At 36.9% G+C, this 16,102-nt stretch overlaps 2 protein-coding genes and 1 long non-coding RNA gene across 4 annotated transcripts; 1 reads left to right on the top strand and 2 right to left on the bottom strand.

The window, feature by feature from the left end:
• Positions 1 to 912: 912 nt before the first annotated feature.
• On the bottom strand, positions 913 to 1,728 carry LOC116169702. The gene is made up of 2 exons (XR_004145051.1): positions 1,098 to 1,728; positions 913 to 1,051 (listed from the first exon to the last, which is right to left on the bottom strand). It is a non-coding gene; the product is annotated as an uncharacterized LOC116169702 (long non-coding RNA).
• Positions 1,729 to 3,320: 1,592 nt separating this feature from the next.
• Positions 3,321 to 4,407, bottom strand: LOC116168542 (eukaryotic translation initiation factor 3 subunit F-1-like). The gene is made up of 2 exons (XM_031484444.1): positions 4,248 to 4,407; positions 3,321 to 4,175 (listed from the first exon to the last, which is right to left on the bottom strand). Exons 1-2 carry the CDS (start codon positions 4,363 to 4,365, stop codon positions 3,448 to 3,450), a joined length of 846 nt encoding a protein of 281 aa, XP_031340304.1. The 5' UTR covers positions 4,366 to 4,407; the 3' UTR covers positions 3,321 to 3,447.
• A 129-nt stretch (positions 4,408 to 4,536) lies between these two features.
• On the top strand, positions 4,537 to 9,020 carry LOC116168541 (nuclear factor related to kappa-B-binding protein-like). Of its 2 annotated transcripts, none has more exons than XM_031484442.1 (3): positions 4,537 to 4,771; positions 5,110 to 6,752; positions 8,783 to 9,019. In XM_031484442.1, the coding sequence occupies exons 2-3, from the start codon at positions 5,120 to 5,122 to the stop codon at positions 8,842 to 8,844; spliced, it is 1,695 nt and encodes a 564-aa protein (XP_031340302.1). In that variant the 5' UTR covers positions 4,537 to 4,771; positions 5,110 to 5,119; the 3' UTR covers positions 8,845 to 9,019. The 2 variants fall into 2 exon arrangements, with proteins under 2 accessions (XP_031340302.1, XP_031340303.1); XM_031484443.1 differs by lacking the exon at positions 4,537 to 4,771 and adding an exon at positions 4,778 to 5,055 and having other exon boundaries at positions 8,783 to 9,020.
• Positions 9,021 to 16,102: the final 7,082 nt, after the last annotated feature.

Raw genomic sequence — 16,102 nt, 5'->3', positions numbered from 1 at the left:
GGTAAGGGGGGCCTCCACGAACGAATGGCCCAGGGCCCCAAAAAACTTAAAAACGGCACTGTCTATTTTGGAAGTAAACATTTACTTTCACGTTAATTGCATATTATGAACTATTCTCTCTACAAACATAAAAACTACGCATAATTATCACGATTAATTAAAGGTACAGCCCAAATAACGTACGAGTATAAAGCAAATAAACAGGAATCAGCTGTGGTTATACGGACAACGCCATTAGTTTCCGATTTATTAACGCCTGACATGCGCAATTCAAATTGGTACAAACTTTTTCTTTTATCTCATTTCTTTTCACTGAAAAATTATAGCGATCTGGGTTGCAAGAATTGGAACCATATATTGGAACACGAGTTGTACTCTTCTTTCATTAAGAATGCGCCATCCAGTAGTATATAATCAAAGATTTTAGCCTACTCGGATAAGCCAAAGTGGAACTCCTTACTCCGTCGGTTAAAATTTTGATCACTCTCATTCAAGGGATTTCGAGCTAGTTTCGTCTACTATAACTTTTCAAATTGGTTATTTAAATTATAATAAATTCCCATTTAAACAACATTTTCCCCGATTGTATCTAGTAATATCGTTGAGCTACTAAATGATAATATCGAATACTGAATAACTGAGTAAGTCTGTAAGTATGTATGTGTAAAATTCCTGTTAATACACTGGGATGCATTCATGTAAGTATATCTGCATTTCTTTGCCATACTTATAAACTCCTATTGCTATATTATTGTGTTGAGAAATTCGAGATAGCTCGCATCTAACCTCCTCTACATGCTGCTATACTAATGGCCATACACTCATTTTCGGGATATACACAACCTAAATGAAGACTTTCCAGCACAGCAGGGCTGTGACGCTTCACGCTGGTGATAGACTTTTATTCAAATGTTTATACTTATTTCCGTTTATTTTTTGTATTCTACATGCTGTGATGCTACAGGTAAATGTGTTGGGAACTCGCTAAATTAAATTTTACGCCACTATTTTCCATTGGAATATTAATTGCAGACACTTTCCCCAAGCAAGCCTTGAATAAACATTTAAATTTTAAACAATTACAAAATTGTAACAACCTGCTCGTCAAGATGGAAATACGCTGAAAAGCTCTCCTTACTTTTCTGTTACACTAATAGCGAAACGACGATGTTTCGACATTTACACGACATTATGACGACCACTCGTCCAACCTTGGGGTTCTACCTACCACCTTTGTGGTTTATACTCTAACCATTGAATGAAATGCAATTTTTTATCCAATGCTCTATCGCACGATCTCAATCAATTTGTCGTTCTTAAAAAACAGCGACTATTACAATATAACAAAAAACACTTCACAAATAAGAGAATTGTGTCTATATGTCCACAATCCAAATAAAATGTTAATACGAGGTATCCAGATCTGACGCTATAAAACGATTCAGCACCACATAAAATAAAAGAAACAAAATAAATTCACTGAAAAAAACTGAAGTACATGCAAGCATTGGCAACATTGGTAATCTTGCCCGCCGCGTCGGCTACACTGTGCAATCTCGCAGATGTCACCGCTGTGGCCTCAAAGTAAGAAATTTCTTACTCTGAGGCTGTGACGGTCGTCACCATCGCGCAGTATTTTTGTTTGACTCTTAGTGAATTACAATTAATTAAATTAGGTACCTAGATAGGTATTTTAGTTGTGGTGTGGTACTTAAAATTATAAAAATGATCTTGTGGTACATATGTCGTAGGCATATTGTAAAATCAGTCATTTTATAATACGCCTAGGCAGTTTTATGTCGTAGGCATTTTGTAAAATCCGTCATTTCTAAATTGCGGAGTCATTTCGTGAAATGCTGACCTGTGGGGTTGGGGTAGTTTTCCTTCCCCTTCTAGATGCGTAAGGGATCGCTCTTGAAGAGGAAGGGATCCAATCGCTTACCTCTAGAAAGTACACTGCCCGCGTTTTATAAACTGCCTAGGCGTATTATAAAATGACTGATTTTACAATATGCCTACGACACATATAATTCAAAAAGGTTGAGAACCGCTGTTCTAGAATGTTCTCGAAAAAAACACGTCATATTTCCCAGAAAAATTGCGTCCCACCCGATTTCATTTTTTTTCGCTCGTCATGACTATTCTTTAATGAGACCTCGATGTCTATTGGGATTTCCGGAATAGTTGCCACATTTCTTAATTTGGTTGATTTTTACTAATCTAATCACGTCGCAAAATTGGTTGTCCCATACTTAAATACAAGAATGTTAATTAGACCTACTAGATTTCAGATTGTCATTGACGTGACCCCCAGTAGGGTAATAATTTCATCACTGCAACCATTTAATTTGTCGTCTGGAAAAAGTGTATTAAATAAAAAATTATTCATTCCAGATACCTGGGAATCCGTATCAAGTTAACACTACAAACACACGTCATAAACACGCATCATGGATTTTTACTGCCCTGCAAAAATGGAAGCTGGAATTACACCTAATTTTATGGTCTTGAGTTTTTTGTTTTTGTTTTTAGTCAGTTTTGTACCACAGATATACGCATTGCGTATCAGATATACATACGCAATGTGGTTATACTTACTCATCAGTGTACACCAAGATATATAGAATATATCTTGGTGTACACCAATGAATAAGGTATTCTTTATTCATTGGCGTACACTGTACCTACACACTGACGTAAATTTTTAGAAGTAGGTAAGTACCTATATCAAAAATAATCATTATCTCCAAAACTATGTCAGATAAATCACACATTGACAACGAAGAGTGCAGTGGTATCTAATAGCTATTTCGGATTTCCTACCTTTCGCAGGTCATTCAGAATCTACGTTATTTTTAGGTATAGGCACATATAGTATATTATGTTGTCTGTGGTATAGGTATACAGGGTGGCCCGTGAAAGCTATAATTTTGATCACTTAAGGACAATTTTGCCAGAATCGTTGGAACACGTCAATTTTACTAAATTAAATGTTATTTACATAACTACAACCCTGAGAAGAGGGTGAATTGCACCCCAAAAGTTTAAAATGGATAGGGGTAACAAACGTTAGAGATAATCACATCACAGCACAAGGGCATACCTATAATTTAAACGTAAATGAAAACCTATATGCTCTTAATTACCTATAATTAAATTATGTGACAATGTTTTCAGGCGAGTCAGGGTCTTCACACATCCACGAAAGCAATTTGTCCAGTTTACATAAACAATTTTAATTCAAACACAAATATGCATGAACGAATGAATTCTAGGAGCAATTTAATAGTTATGTTTGGGATCCATTAATCAAAAAGGAATACATTTCTTTATCCTGTCAGTATATTTCCCTCGTTAAATGTACAATACTTTAGCATTGCTGATTCTTAACCAAAATAGTAAGTGTATAAAATGGTACAATCTTGGAAATGCGTTACATAATATGAATTATACAGACGTTAATAAAGTTAATTTTTCATTTAACTGCAACTGTGTTTTAAGCAACTGTGACAAGGTAACAACCATAAGTAAATCTTTAACATTACTGTTAAACATCTCTGAAAATTGTTCATTTGTCATATGAGGAACGGAATTAACCAGGTCTAACAGTGAACGACCAACTGCGTTATCTGCAGGTATGCGATCAGCCAATACATCTTCAACATAAGCCAGCACTTGCTCCAACAGAACACTCATTTTAGAGCCCGCTTCCGATACTTGCGCCAAATCTAACATTGGATGTACACTTCGTGGTCGGTTTGGTCCAGTTGAGATCGTCTTGGAGCATAATTGAAGACCATACACTTCGGGATCGTAACATGCCACCTCGACAGGAATAGGTGTGAACATGCAGCCTTGCTTTCCGTTTGGCACGCCCAGCGAAACACAAACATATGCCTTTAAACCCATCCGACCACCATGCAAACTTGTATCTAACGTAACGTGAATGGGGTTATTGCATTCACGGGAGTAATACTCGTGTATAACTGAGCTGTGATTGGTCACTTCATTACCGGTCGCCCACCATCCCACGATATTTTCGGAGGAGTTTACTCTTCGATTCAAATCATAAACGTCCATGGCATAACTTAATTCGGCCTCAACCTGGTCAGCATATTCCTTGTGGGGTACACAGAAGCAGTTTGTAACTTCCACGATACCCTTTTCACAGGTGCCTGTAAATCAAGGGGGTTAAGTAAACACATGGATGATGAAATAAGAGCTCGAGTGGAAAAGGAGTTACTGACCCAATAACGTTCCAATAACTCGATGCGAATCCGCATTTCTACGTTCGTATGCATCTACAATTTGAAATAAAACCACTGGGTGGATTTTTACGGTTAGGTTAAGATGATTCAACGCCATTTTGATTGTGGGACATTCGTGCGCAAACTCGTTGAGAAACGCTGCCAACGTGATAATAATAAAAAAGATTCAAATTGTGAAATTTTAATTACTAATTTATTTGGAAATTTCCGTTTGATTTATCTAACTGAGCATTCAGTAGGTCATTTCCGAATGTAATTTTAGCGTCTACTTTGAATAGAGCTCTGTAGTAGGTTTATAAAGACGTAAAATGTAATATGAGAATCCCACTAGAGTATTGATGGCTATTCTCAAAATGGTTTCGCGGCCCACCACTACCAAAGCTGCCTGTCTGTATTCGTTGCTCTGGTATATCCGCAATGCAGGCGTGCCTAACTGTAACCAGTTTGTAGTAGTGTGTGTGGCCGGGAAATTTCTGGATAAAACTTAGTACCCTTAAAAGCAGGTCTGTTGAAATTAGACCAAAATAATGTGACGTCCCCTCCCCGCCTGTTCGCTCCTTCATGATTGTTTATTGATATGATGTTAAATTCCCGGCTAAATACCTAAAATAATTATATATGCTACAGTCTTATGACAGGCAAATTCCCAAGCGTAGAAATAAAATGAATTTCAACTCTTAAGGTGACCTTCAATTGTTATATGCTTACTTAACTTATATAAAATCGGGAAATAATTGAATTATTAGCCCAACAGAGGGAACATTTAAAAAAGTAATTGACAATAGAGGTCATGCCCTTCCATCCTCTCGAATTTAAAAAAATTAAATGGATCTCATTGTAGGTTATAAACAATGGACTCTGAAAGCTCATCAGAAGAGCAATCGTCAACCGAATGCTCCACAGACTCCTCTGATGACGACGAGAAATTGGAAACTGCCCAAGTTTGCGGAGTTCGTATTCAATTACCTCAAGGATTATGCGAGCGCAAAGACATCTTCAACGAATTCTTCTCCGCTAGCACATGGAACTTGCTATCTGAAGAACACAAGCAGCATTTAAATAGTTTTCTTCCCACATTTCCCGAAAATGACGAGCACGAGAAATCGGTCACGTTATCAAAGTTATTCAATAACGAGATATTTAGGTTCACTAGCCCACTGGCCCAATTTCATGAACACCTGAAAGCGGGCCACTACAGACCGGATATAGCGAAAATGAGGCTGTTAATCAGAAAGGCGGAAAGGAAGGAGGCGAAGTATAGACATAAATTGTACCGGGAACGTTTAAAAGAAGACATAACGGAGTCAAAAAATAAACTGCTTAATTTAGTGAAAAATTTACCTCCCGGTGTAGAGCCGAGAATGGAAAAGCTGAGCTCCACCACGCCGTCATACGTTAATCCGATTTCTTTTCGTACTAAGAGAAGATACTTTCAGGAACTTTCGTCGTTACGAGAGAAGGTGGACGAGACTGGGTTTTCGTCAGACGAAAATTATCCGGAGGGACCTCCCACTCCGTTATCGAGGAAGCAGAAAAGACACCTGAATGCCATTAAAAATTCCGCCTTAAATAATGAACGAGTGGTTAGCACGTTAGCGACGAAACCAAACGTGTTGGAATTAGAAAGGCTTATAACACCAAACTGTAATCCCTTCTTTATTTCGGAGGATTCGTATAGAAACTTATTGTCAACACATAAAAGACGACGACTCGAAGACGCTAATAATCCCGAGTATGTTACAAACGGTATAGGAATTATGGATATTATTAACAGAACAGATTTAACTAGCTTTAGAAGGATAAATAACGTCAATTCAATAAAACATCACATGGATCACAAACCCAGTCCGCATAAAAAGAAAATCAAAAAAGAACCGTTACTTATGCCGAACTCCCCCGAGATTATCAATAAGTCAAATCCATTTTTCGGGCACAGTTCAAATTCAGAATTGGACTCGGACTCGGAACCGTTCTACGACAGTGTCAGTTCGTTAGTGACACCTAATAGTAAATTAAAACTTAAAAAACCTCTAACTACCATTAAACCGATTAAAAAAGAAATCAAAGTGGAACCCGTAGACACCTACCTAAGTGCGAGTAGTGCGGAAACTAAACCATTACCTGTGGACGATATTTCCCCCAAATCCCTCAATTGTGTCATGCAGTATGGTAAAGTGACGCCGGCAACGCTCTCAGATCTCGACGGAATCGACATGATGAACTTGCCCATCGATCTGGACGACTCGAATATCGAAATATTAGAATTTAACAATAAGCCCGAGTTGATGCAAGATACACACGCAAATTTCTTATCGCTTATTAGGGACATTATTTGTTCAACGAACGAGCATAGGATGACCATGAAGGCTTTGGAGGAACGTCTCAGAACGTGGCAGGCGAATCCCATAAGTGCACTAAATGATTGGTACAACTTCTCGGATAATTGGGTTTTATTACTACCAAAGGCTGTGAATTTCCTAAGTGGTAGGTAATTTCAATTTAGAACAATTTCTATATTTTAAGTTTAAGTTCAGTATAAAAGTAACTAGGCACTGGTAGATGCTTGTTATTTGCTAAAATTCAGAATTATTTATCAAAAATTAATGTCTAGTCTGGTGCAGAGGCCACCAACGTCGTCATCTAGTGCCTGTGTTAAATAAAATGAAACCCTTAATTCCAGAAATTATACCTAACTAGAACTTTCTCATTGGTGTGGGGGTTTTAAGGTTGCCAAACAATCTCATTTTTCATGGTCTTATGGAGGCCCAGTTGTAGAGTTCTTGATATATCTTAGAAAGAGTTCTGGTGATGATGTCATAAAAAATCACTTTCCAAAATGTGGACCATGGGGGGTGCCAACTTCCGTGAACTTTTTCAGAGTTTTTAAAAGATCATCAATAATTCTAAACGAGAGGCGAACCACTTGTTAATGTTATAATAATAATAGCGGCTTTATTTTTTGTTTCGTACAGAGACATTATGATGATGCACAGGGTGGGCCAAATTGAACACTATCTTATGGATATATTTTAAAAGAGAAAAAATAGATCTAGGTGTCCGGAGCTGAATTTTATAGAGAAAATCACTGGCGCAAACAGAATTCAACTATCTCTAATCGTTTAACCGCCAGGGGGCGTTTCTCGAATTTAGTAAGATAATTGATTTTGGCAAAATTTTTCGTAGAGCACATTTCAAGGCATATTTTTATGCAGAGTCCATTGCGGTACACGGTTTCTATACGGGCAGTTTAGTATTTCTTAAACGACCCTAAACTAAGTACATTTTTTCATGCGGGCGACCCCATATACGAGGGTTGTCCAGAAAGTAGCAGACGTTTTGAAATAAAAAATTTTAAACTTGTAAAGAAAATCTATTATTGTATACATTTGGGGGCTACACTATTGGGCTATTTATCAACACAAACGCAATTCAAATTGAGGCACTTATCATAGCGTGGCACAACTGTTTTGATTCCAACTTTTATAAATGAAAGAGGTGGAAGTTTTGTTTTTCGACGAAAAGGCCCGCCTGTACACAGTCAACCGTACTGAACAGCTCTTGGATGATTTTGGATCACCCTCCATACAGCTCGGATCTAGCGCCAAGCGACTTCCACCTCTTCCCAGCGATGAAGACCTCGCTCGCAACACAGCACATGGACAGTGATGCCGAATTTCAAGCCGGCAATAACCAGTGGTTAAAATCTCAGGCGGCAGATTTATAAAAGTTGGAATCAAAACAATTGTGCCACGCTATGATAAGTGCCTCAATTTGAATGGCGCTTGTGTTGATAAATAGCCCAAGAGTGTAGCCCTAGTGTATATAATAATAGATTTTCTTTACAAGTTTAAAATTTTTTATTTCAAAACGTCTGCTACTTTCTGGACAACCCTCGTATATCTTGGAGTTTTTTAAAAGAGCTTAAAATTTCTTAAAGGGCTCCAAATAGACATGGGCATTCGACAACGAATTAGCTGATAATTAATATAAAAAATTGAATTGAAAGGGTGGCAGTAGGTGGATGCCAAAATGTGAGTCTGGGCTAGTCGCAAAACTCGAGCCAAAACTACTAGGATCCGTGGTTGAATATCATATTAGTAGTAAATGGATGCCTATAAATAAAATTAGAAAAGTCGAAGTAATCTTAAATATGTTGTTCTTCATGAGGGAATCAAATACTATTATAAGAAATTAGCAATGTTGAAGCCCATTTTACATGCTGAAAATTATTTCATGAAAGTCAAAAGTGAAATAACTTTCCGGAAATGTTTGAAGTGATAGATGTGCTTTATATGCTGCAATTCTATTTCACTTTCAAGTGAAATTTTGCTAATACCAACCTAAAAAAATATATGTGAGATCGATACCTTTGATACTTTATTTCTCTCTTGGTTTCTCTTTTATTTCTGTGCAGTTGGAATTTTTTAACGCAAATGACCATCGAATGACACAAAACGTAAGATTAATTTTGAATGTCCAATCTTAGAGTTGCAAGTTGAAAGTTTCATTTTTAGGAAAAACATCTATTGCACATTGCCTCGCAAGAAACATCAAGAAAATTGATTTAACCTTTTAAAGGCACTTTGTGGGCGGCAGTCCTAATTTTTCGGACAGAAACTGGCAGTTTTCTTTATTGGCGAGGAACTAAGCATACCTGACTTCGAGCATGACTCCTTTGTAGATAATTTGTTAACAAAAAAGTGTACAAAAGTCTCTCGGAAATTCTTGACATAACAAGCTTCCTAGCTCAAACCAAAAATCGCGTTTTTAGAAGAGTGTCGTCAAAAAATGGTAAGTGTAGGAAAAAAACGTTTCCCACAAAAGTTTAGTATTTTTTGAGGTATTTTTCGATATAGAATAAGAATATTCAACGAGGGGGAAATCTCAGATAGAATTTTGTACACTATATATATCCCGAGATATATCCTCTCAGATATCCACTAGATAATTTCGGAAAAACACAGAATATCAGATATTCGTTAGACATCCATGGATAACGTCAGCGCTTCATTGATATAATCCGAGATATAATCGCACATCTACCAGATCCATATTGCTTTGCAAATCCGCCGAGTCCGCCAACATTTTCGAATTCCGCCTAGATAGAGATACCCATATGTGATTTAGAAAACTGAGAATACCGAACAGGAATACCAAGGGATTTGCGAACACTGGCGATCGAGTTGCAGGTTTTGTGTATCCATCGATATCTCCATAACGACTTCTCTCAGAATATCAAATCAATGATTCAAATCTTGTGTGGTGCATAAGGAAACCAATGTATGTTAATGTAAGAAAAATCTATTTTGCTTTCTTTTAGGTCACGTTGCTATAGTGAAAAAAGTATAAATTGTGCACAACTCTTGCATCTCAGGAAATAATTCGTGGGGGGGGGGGGCCTTTTAGACAGCGAAATTTGATAGCCGTCTGGCACACTTTCAAGGTGCAAAAAATTCCAGGACTCTAGGACCATTCCCCTAGCTAGAAGTACTTCAAAACGGTAAAAGTGGGTCCGAACGGATGGACAAAACGCAAACAATAGCACATTTTTTTTAATTTTTAAAAAATACCCTAAAAAGTCACCAATTTCGTTGGAAAAATGAGAAACATATTGTCTCGATCGAGGTCTCGATGGACACGAGGAAGATCTTAAAAACCTTCCATCATGATTGCGGGCAAGATATATTGTGCATGGCGTCTCTATTCCAATGTTTAACCATAGCGCGTTCGCACCTCCAGATGCAGTATGGGGTCTTATGGACTAATTGCCCCTATTACTAGTTTGCGTCATTGTTCCATAATACTATCCTCGTTTCTAACCGCATTGATGTCAAATTGACATATGATTATATATTAAAACAAAACATAATCTCCTTGTGCTGTCATTAATTGTCACGTTTGGCAAACATGTAATGTATGTCCATAAGCACCATACTGCATCTGGAAGTGCGAACGCGCTATAGGAATAACCGAGGGAATAACTCTCGAAATGACTTTTATCCGTAGAGATATTGAAAAACGGTTTTCCAAGTGACTTTGATTATGCTTTACCGTTTTGGCGGTTTTCAAATAGGAAATAGTAATGTGGCAACCGCCCTATTTAAAAAAAATCGCATAATTTGTTTTTGCAAGAATCTCTCCTATTTTTTAAAACATCACACAAAAAACTAATAGAAGTTATTTAGGTGTACATACTCGAATTTTGCATTATATTACGTTTGAGCTTTTTTAGCGCATTTTTAGGAATTAAAAAAATGTGCTATTGTTTGCGTTTTATCCGTCCGTGCGTCCGAACCCCCTTCAGCCGTTTTGAACTATTTCTAAGGGAATGGTCCTGGAATTTTTTGCAGTAGGTAGCCTATACCTTGAAGGTGTGCCAGACGGCCATTAAATTTCGCTGTATAAAAGCCCCCCCCCCCCCGAATTTCCTGAGATGCTGTTTTTGAAAGTAAAACGTGCATAACTTTTACATATACGACAACCAATTGCTCTAGATTTTGCATACGCAAGCCTTAAAGTTAAGTTAAAAAGGGGGGGGGGGGGTAAACACATGTTCTGCCCTTCATGGTATTCTAATGAGAGGTCTCATCGAAATATATTGGTTTGTACAAACTATAACTTTCCCGTGTGACTCTTTTTCGAGATCAGTGAGCGACGGGGCCTCAAAGTACGGTGGGAGGAGGGGGGACTAGTTGTATCCTTCATGGTACTCTAATGAAAGGTCTCAACGAAAGGAACCGTTTTCTACCAACTACTGCCCTTCTTTCGGTTAAAAAAATGCGCTTTATCTGCACAAGACCTGTGCAGTTATTACCGAGGTTAGTACACCCATACCTTTCTGTATAAAACGACAGTGCAGAAAATGTTAGTTATATGCGAGGGGTTGACCGCTGGGCAAATGTGGTGTACAGTCCCGAGGAAATGATGAGCAAATGTAGCAAATGTTGGGCAAATGTAGCAAATGTTGAGCAAATGTAGTAAATGTTTATTAAATATGACATATCAATGCGAGTATCAGTGATTTGTAAATATAAAGATAAATGTATACCAGGCGCTTTCATTTCGTGAAAATTATGCAAAGAAAGTGTTTTAAAATTCGCTCATGTAGTGCAGTCGTAAATAATGTGCTCGAGCAAGGTCATGGTGTTCTATTACACACCATGAGTCCATGAGCAAGGTGAATTCATAAGGGTGGCGGCACTCCGACTGTTTTATACAGGGTCATTCTTGACGAGCATCAGTTAGAAAGATATGGAAAACCTTTGAAAATGATACTAAACTGATAAGTCCTTTAAGGGTTTTGGCACGTGATGAATTGAACTAAAATATTTTTAAGATGGCGCCACTTCCACTTCCAATACCGGAAGTAGCCATCAACTTTGTTATTTTAAATAGGGACCCCCTATTTTTTCTACATTTTCGGATTCTACGTCGAATTTGGAGTACAACGAGTTGACCCTTTGCTCCAAGGGCTTCTTCGATAAATCGATTATCGATTAATTAAGAAATGTTGTGATTAGTTACCTTAAGATTAACACTTTTTACAGTTTTTTTTTAAGTTGATGGCTACTTCCCGTATTGGAAGTGGAAGTGGCGCCATCTTAAAAATATTTTAGTTCAAGTCATCATGTGCCAAAACCCTTAAAGGACTTATCAGTTTAGTATCATTTTCAAAGGTTCTCCATATCTTTCTAACTGACAGTCGTCAAGAATGACCCTGTATAGGAAGCGCGATTACCAAATCTGCCCTTGTATGCTTATTGCCTACCTTCCAGTCGTAGGCTGGTTTTACTATGGAGTCATATGGGAGATACCCCGTTTTTTTTTTTATATGATCATTAATAAGATGATTCTGAAGTTGTAACTCATACAATGTGTTGATGTACCTACCCATTGATTACACAGGCCAACACGATTTTTGACTTTGATAAGAGAATATGAAATTTTGATACATTTATTGATAGTTAGACAAAAAAAATATATAGAGCCTGAAAAAGTTTGCTTTTGTATCCAGGAGAGCCGTTGACCAGTATTTTAGAAAATCCAGAATTGAAATTTTTATTTAACGATAAATCGAAACAAATGTAATTGTATGAAACTTTACTTTTTTTTCGTGTTCATAAGTGCTTTCTCTCACTAAACCCAAAAACAAAATATAGTCCCCCATCACACTTTCGTTGTATTTATCATGATAATGTTGTTCAAAGTTCATAATACCTTGATAACAACGTTCTACTCATTTTTCTGAGTACGCCCTCATATAATAAATAATAATAAAAATAATCATATTTATTTTTTTTTGCAAAAATCGTTTACCTTCTAAAGGTCTTTTGTAGTTACTACAAGCAACATGTGAAGCCCAGGAGGTGTCTAGATTCCGAATGGGGTAGTTAAAATAGGTTTCGTAGGATTCATAAGGCTTTTTACAGGCATTTAAAAAAATTTTGTCTTTCATACTTTAATAAATATACCATAGAAACGAACTTACAAATTAAGATGGACTGCTAATGTTGAATTGACAAATGACACCTACATGGGAGCACTGGAGCAGCCATGATGTGCACTTACTTGGCGCGAAATTCAAATCAACTAATAAACAAGCATTAACCCAACATTAACCCCACGTTTTCTAATAGCGTTTTCGATTGGCAAAACTCGTGCTGCACGAGTGCAATTTTTACGTTCTATTGGTAATTTTAGGGCAATTTTCTGTGTTCCATTGGCAAATGTGATGCAACAATTACGCACTAAATGCAAATTTTGACGCACGAGGTCGGAGAGCTCGTGGAGCAAATTTTCAAAATAAAAGTGCGCCAATTTGAATTTGTTTCTTGCGTTGGAGAGTTTTTTGTTGTCATCTAGCGATAGCGAAGATGATGAACTAGCCATATAACTTCTACTTTACAAAAAGTTGCATTTACTCTTTAAAGTGAACGCCAAAAATTGGTTCTTTACAGGAATTTCAAATTTATATTCCTCATTGTTTATCATAAATAATAGTGAAATCGTTTCAGTCATTTTTTAGAATACAGATTTGTCGATTACCTAAATCATTGTATAAATACAAATCTAAAATGAGGTTATGGACAAATGACAGCAAATATTTACGAATATTTATGTTTCATTGAGAGCAATTTTCACATGGATTTCTTCAGTTTCTCGTGCAACACTCGTGCAGTACGAGTTTTGCCAATCGAAAACGCTATAAATAAATTGTTACGTATTTATTTCAAATAATCGATCGATTTTAGACGATCCTTAACGATTATGTTCGCTCTTATGCATTATCGGTAACGTAGATGATTACTACGAAAATATTCGAAAAAGCTGGCCGTTAAATTTTTCTTCGCTAGAATAGTTGATCTTTAAAAATAGACGCATTATTGATATTGGTGTCTCTCCGAAGTTGTTGGAGGATTTGAGTTAACTATTCTACATAATTACAATTTGTATATCCTAATTTTGGGAGTTAAGCGTGGAATCTTTGAAGGTCAATAAAGAACCACGGACGTTTATTATAACCCTTTGAATTAAAGGTATGCCTTTTTTTAAATTAGTTTTCAAATTTTGAATTTAAATTTTTTAGGGTTTTTTTTTATTGTATACTTTGAAATTTAATTTAATTCATCTTGGATGAATGGTTTATGGGCCATTTAATTTCGTCTATCATCGAAAATTCAACAAGCAGAGCAAAATCGTTGCGATCAATTAATCACGTACATCTGTTTACGGGAATGCAGTCCGCTTATCAATAAGTAACACGGCCGCTCGCACAATAGCTGTTGCAGATAAGAATTTGGGGAAATTTTCTAATCCACATCAAGGCGTTCAAGGCTCCATCTTGTACAGTGTAAAAACACGTATGTAATCTGTTCTTTTCATACGATTTTCCAACACATTTTGATCAGCGTGTTTACTAAGAACGTTAATTAATATTTTGTTTGCGCGGATAAAATAAAAATTGCTCTGATCTCATTTTTGGGAGTCAATCCTGGAATTTGAATTAAATGGTGACAATTATCAAAACCAGATTGTGTAAATAAAGTGTTGTCCATATTTTATTTTGTATCAATGTTAAGTGGTCTTTTCGCCCTCTTTTGAGAGGTTTATTTTACTGCCCTGGAGCTAGCCAGGTCAATTTTTCTTGCTGTACTGAATTATAGAAAAAAAAACTTACGTAAGAAAATTACGTGACACATGTCATTTCCAAGGCCTACAATAGTTCAAAAACTTCGAGCACTAGAAAACCCATTAGAAAAAACTAAAACGTTTGACTCAGCACATAATATAAGAGAAGTATATGGATAACCGCCTATGATTGCAATGTGCAAATTGTTCGCCATAAAAGAGAGCTGCCCTATTCCTTAGTCCTGAACTCTGTATTTATGCGCAAACTCCCCAAGTAAATATTTACTTCTCTCCGCCTACTTTTAAGTAGCGCCAATTTCAAATTTCATAACCTATAACTCGAAAATAGGGTTAAAATTTTATTAAACCATTATTGTGTGCAATTACCATATGTAAACACAACCACGCACCATCCGGAAACTTCACCCAGACTTCTATTCGCTTCATGCAGATTCATATTCACCACATTGGCCCCATTCCACCTGCCGACTCCTATCACTATTGTCTGATCCTGTGATGTCTTTAGATAAGTATACTAGCTGGCCGAGGCCCACCCTCCCAAGACCAATCGCCGCCGAAACGTTTCTTACCTGTTGACTATATCGCTCGATTCCCCTACTAGCATCTTCACCGAGAGGGACGACGACAATTTGAATCTTCCCTTTTTTGTGCCCTCAACATTGTTTTCGGCACACAAGGATTCGGGACCTGCAGTCAATGGCCTACTTGAATGATTTCACTGCCAACTCAAATCAGCGTTCACGTGCCACCCAGTGCGTTCTGGTTCAAGGTACTCCGTATCGTTCTGCTTGGAAACTGTAGCATTTTCACGGAGAACTTTCGAGCTTCCTCAGCGGAGTTTGTTTACGGTTACACCCTTCAACTTTGAAGGCAAACTTTGTAACGATTTAGAAACTTAAATTGCAATTGAAATAATATACCTATAGGGTTTATATCTTGAATATAACTTGAAATTGGATAAGTTCGCATCAGCTATAATATAAAGTGATACATTACCAATGTTCAAAGAAACACAATTAAATTAAAGACATTTACTGATTTTAAAATAAAATTAACATTGTCGAGTTGGAAATCTTTTAGGTGTTAAGTGTGACCCCCATATAACTTCGTGCCCCCATCATGCTTGCGTGCATCCAAATCAATGCAGTCATAGCGGTTAAAATGACGAGAACACAACCTTGTTTTTACATCATCGAATTCCGATAGTTCACATGCTTGCAGTCACCGATTCTTGTTGCTTTTTCACTTGGGAATCTAATAACAAGTATGGCATAAATGAATTGATTGCAGATAATTGCATTGTAACTTACTTGTGCCATGAAACCGAAGAATCCACTTTCCCACAAGTACCTGCATTTCTTTATTTCTAAGTAATGAACACACTAAAATTGCCAAACATTAGGTATTCCTTTACAATTAATGTGTATCACTTACGTATACTGATTTATATAACTACGAAAGGCTTCTTTACGATTAAAATTAAACAAAAGTTCAATAACTCATAAACAAAACAAACAATTTAACCTCAATCCGTTATGTCAAACTGGAGTAAATGCTTGGTAAATAACACTACATAATAACAGGCAAGCGCATTAGCGCCCAGTTCCCAACTAATGACAGAAATATATTTCCATCCACTAACGTTGGCGATAGGCGTGTCCACTCGTTTATCCATATACTTCTCT

This window comes from Photinus pyralis, unplaced genomic scaffold (genome assembly GCF_008802855.1).
Source record: "Photinus pyralis isolate 1611_PpyrPB1 unplaced genomic scaffold, Ppyr1.3 Ppyr1.4_LG4, whole genome shotgun sequence".
Taxonomy (NCBI): domain Eukaryota; kingdom Metazoa; phylum Arthropoda; class Insecta; order Coleoptera; family Lampyridae; genus Photinus; species Photinus pyralis.
This window is presented reverse-complemented; position numbering and strand designations above follow the sequence as displayed.

Coding starts and splice junctions, on each gene's coding strand:
- LOC116168542 (XM_031484444.1), bottom strand. CDS start 4,365: ATGGCGTTGAATCATCTTAACCTAACCGTAAAAATCCACCCAGTGGTT. Junction 4,176..4,247: donor AGTTATTGGAACGTTATTGG/GTCAGTAACTCC, acceptor CTTGATTTACAG/GCACCTGTGAAAAGGGTATC.
- LOC116168541 (XM_031484443.1), top strand. CDS start 5,120: ATGGACTCTGAAAGCTCATCAGAAGAGCAATCGTCAACCGAATGCTCC. Junction 6,753..8,782: donor GGCTGTGAATTTCCTAAGTG/GTAGGTAATTTC, acceptor TTTCATTTTTAG/GAAAAACATCTATTGCACAT.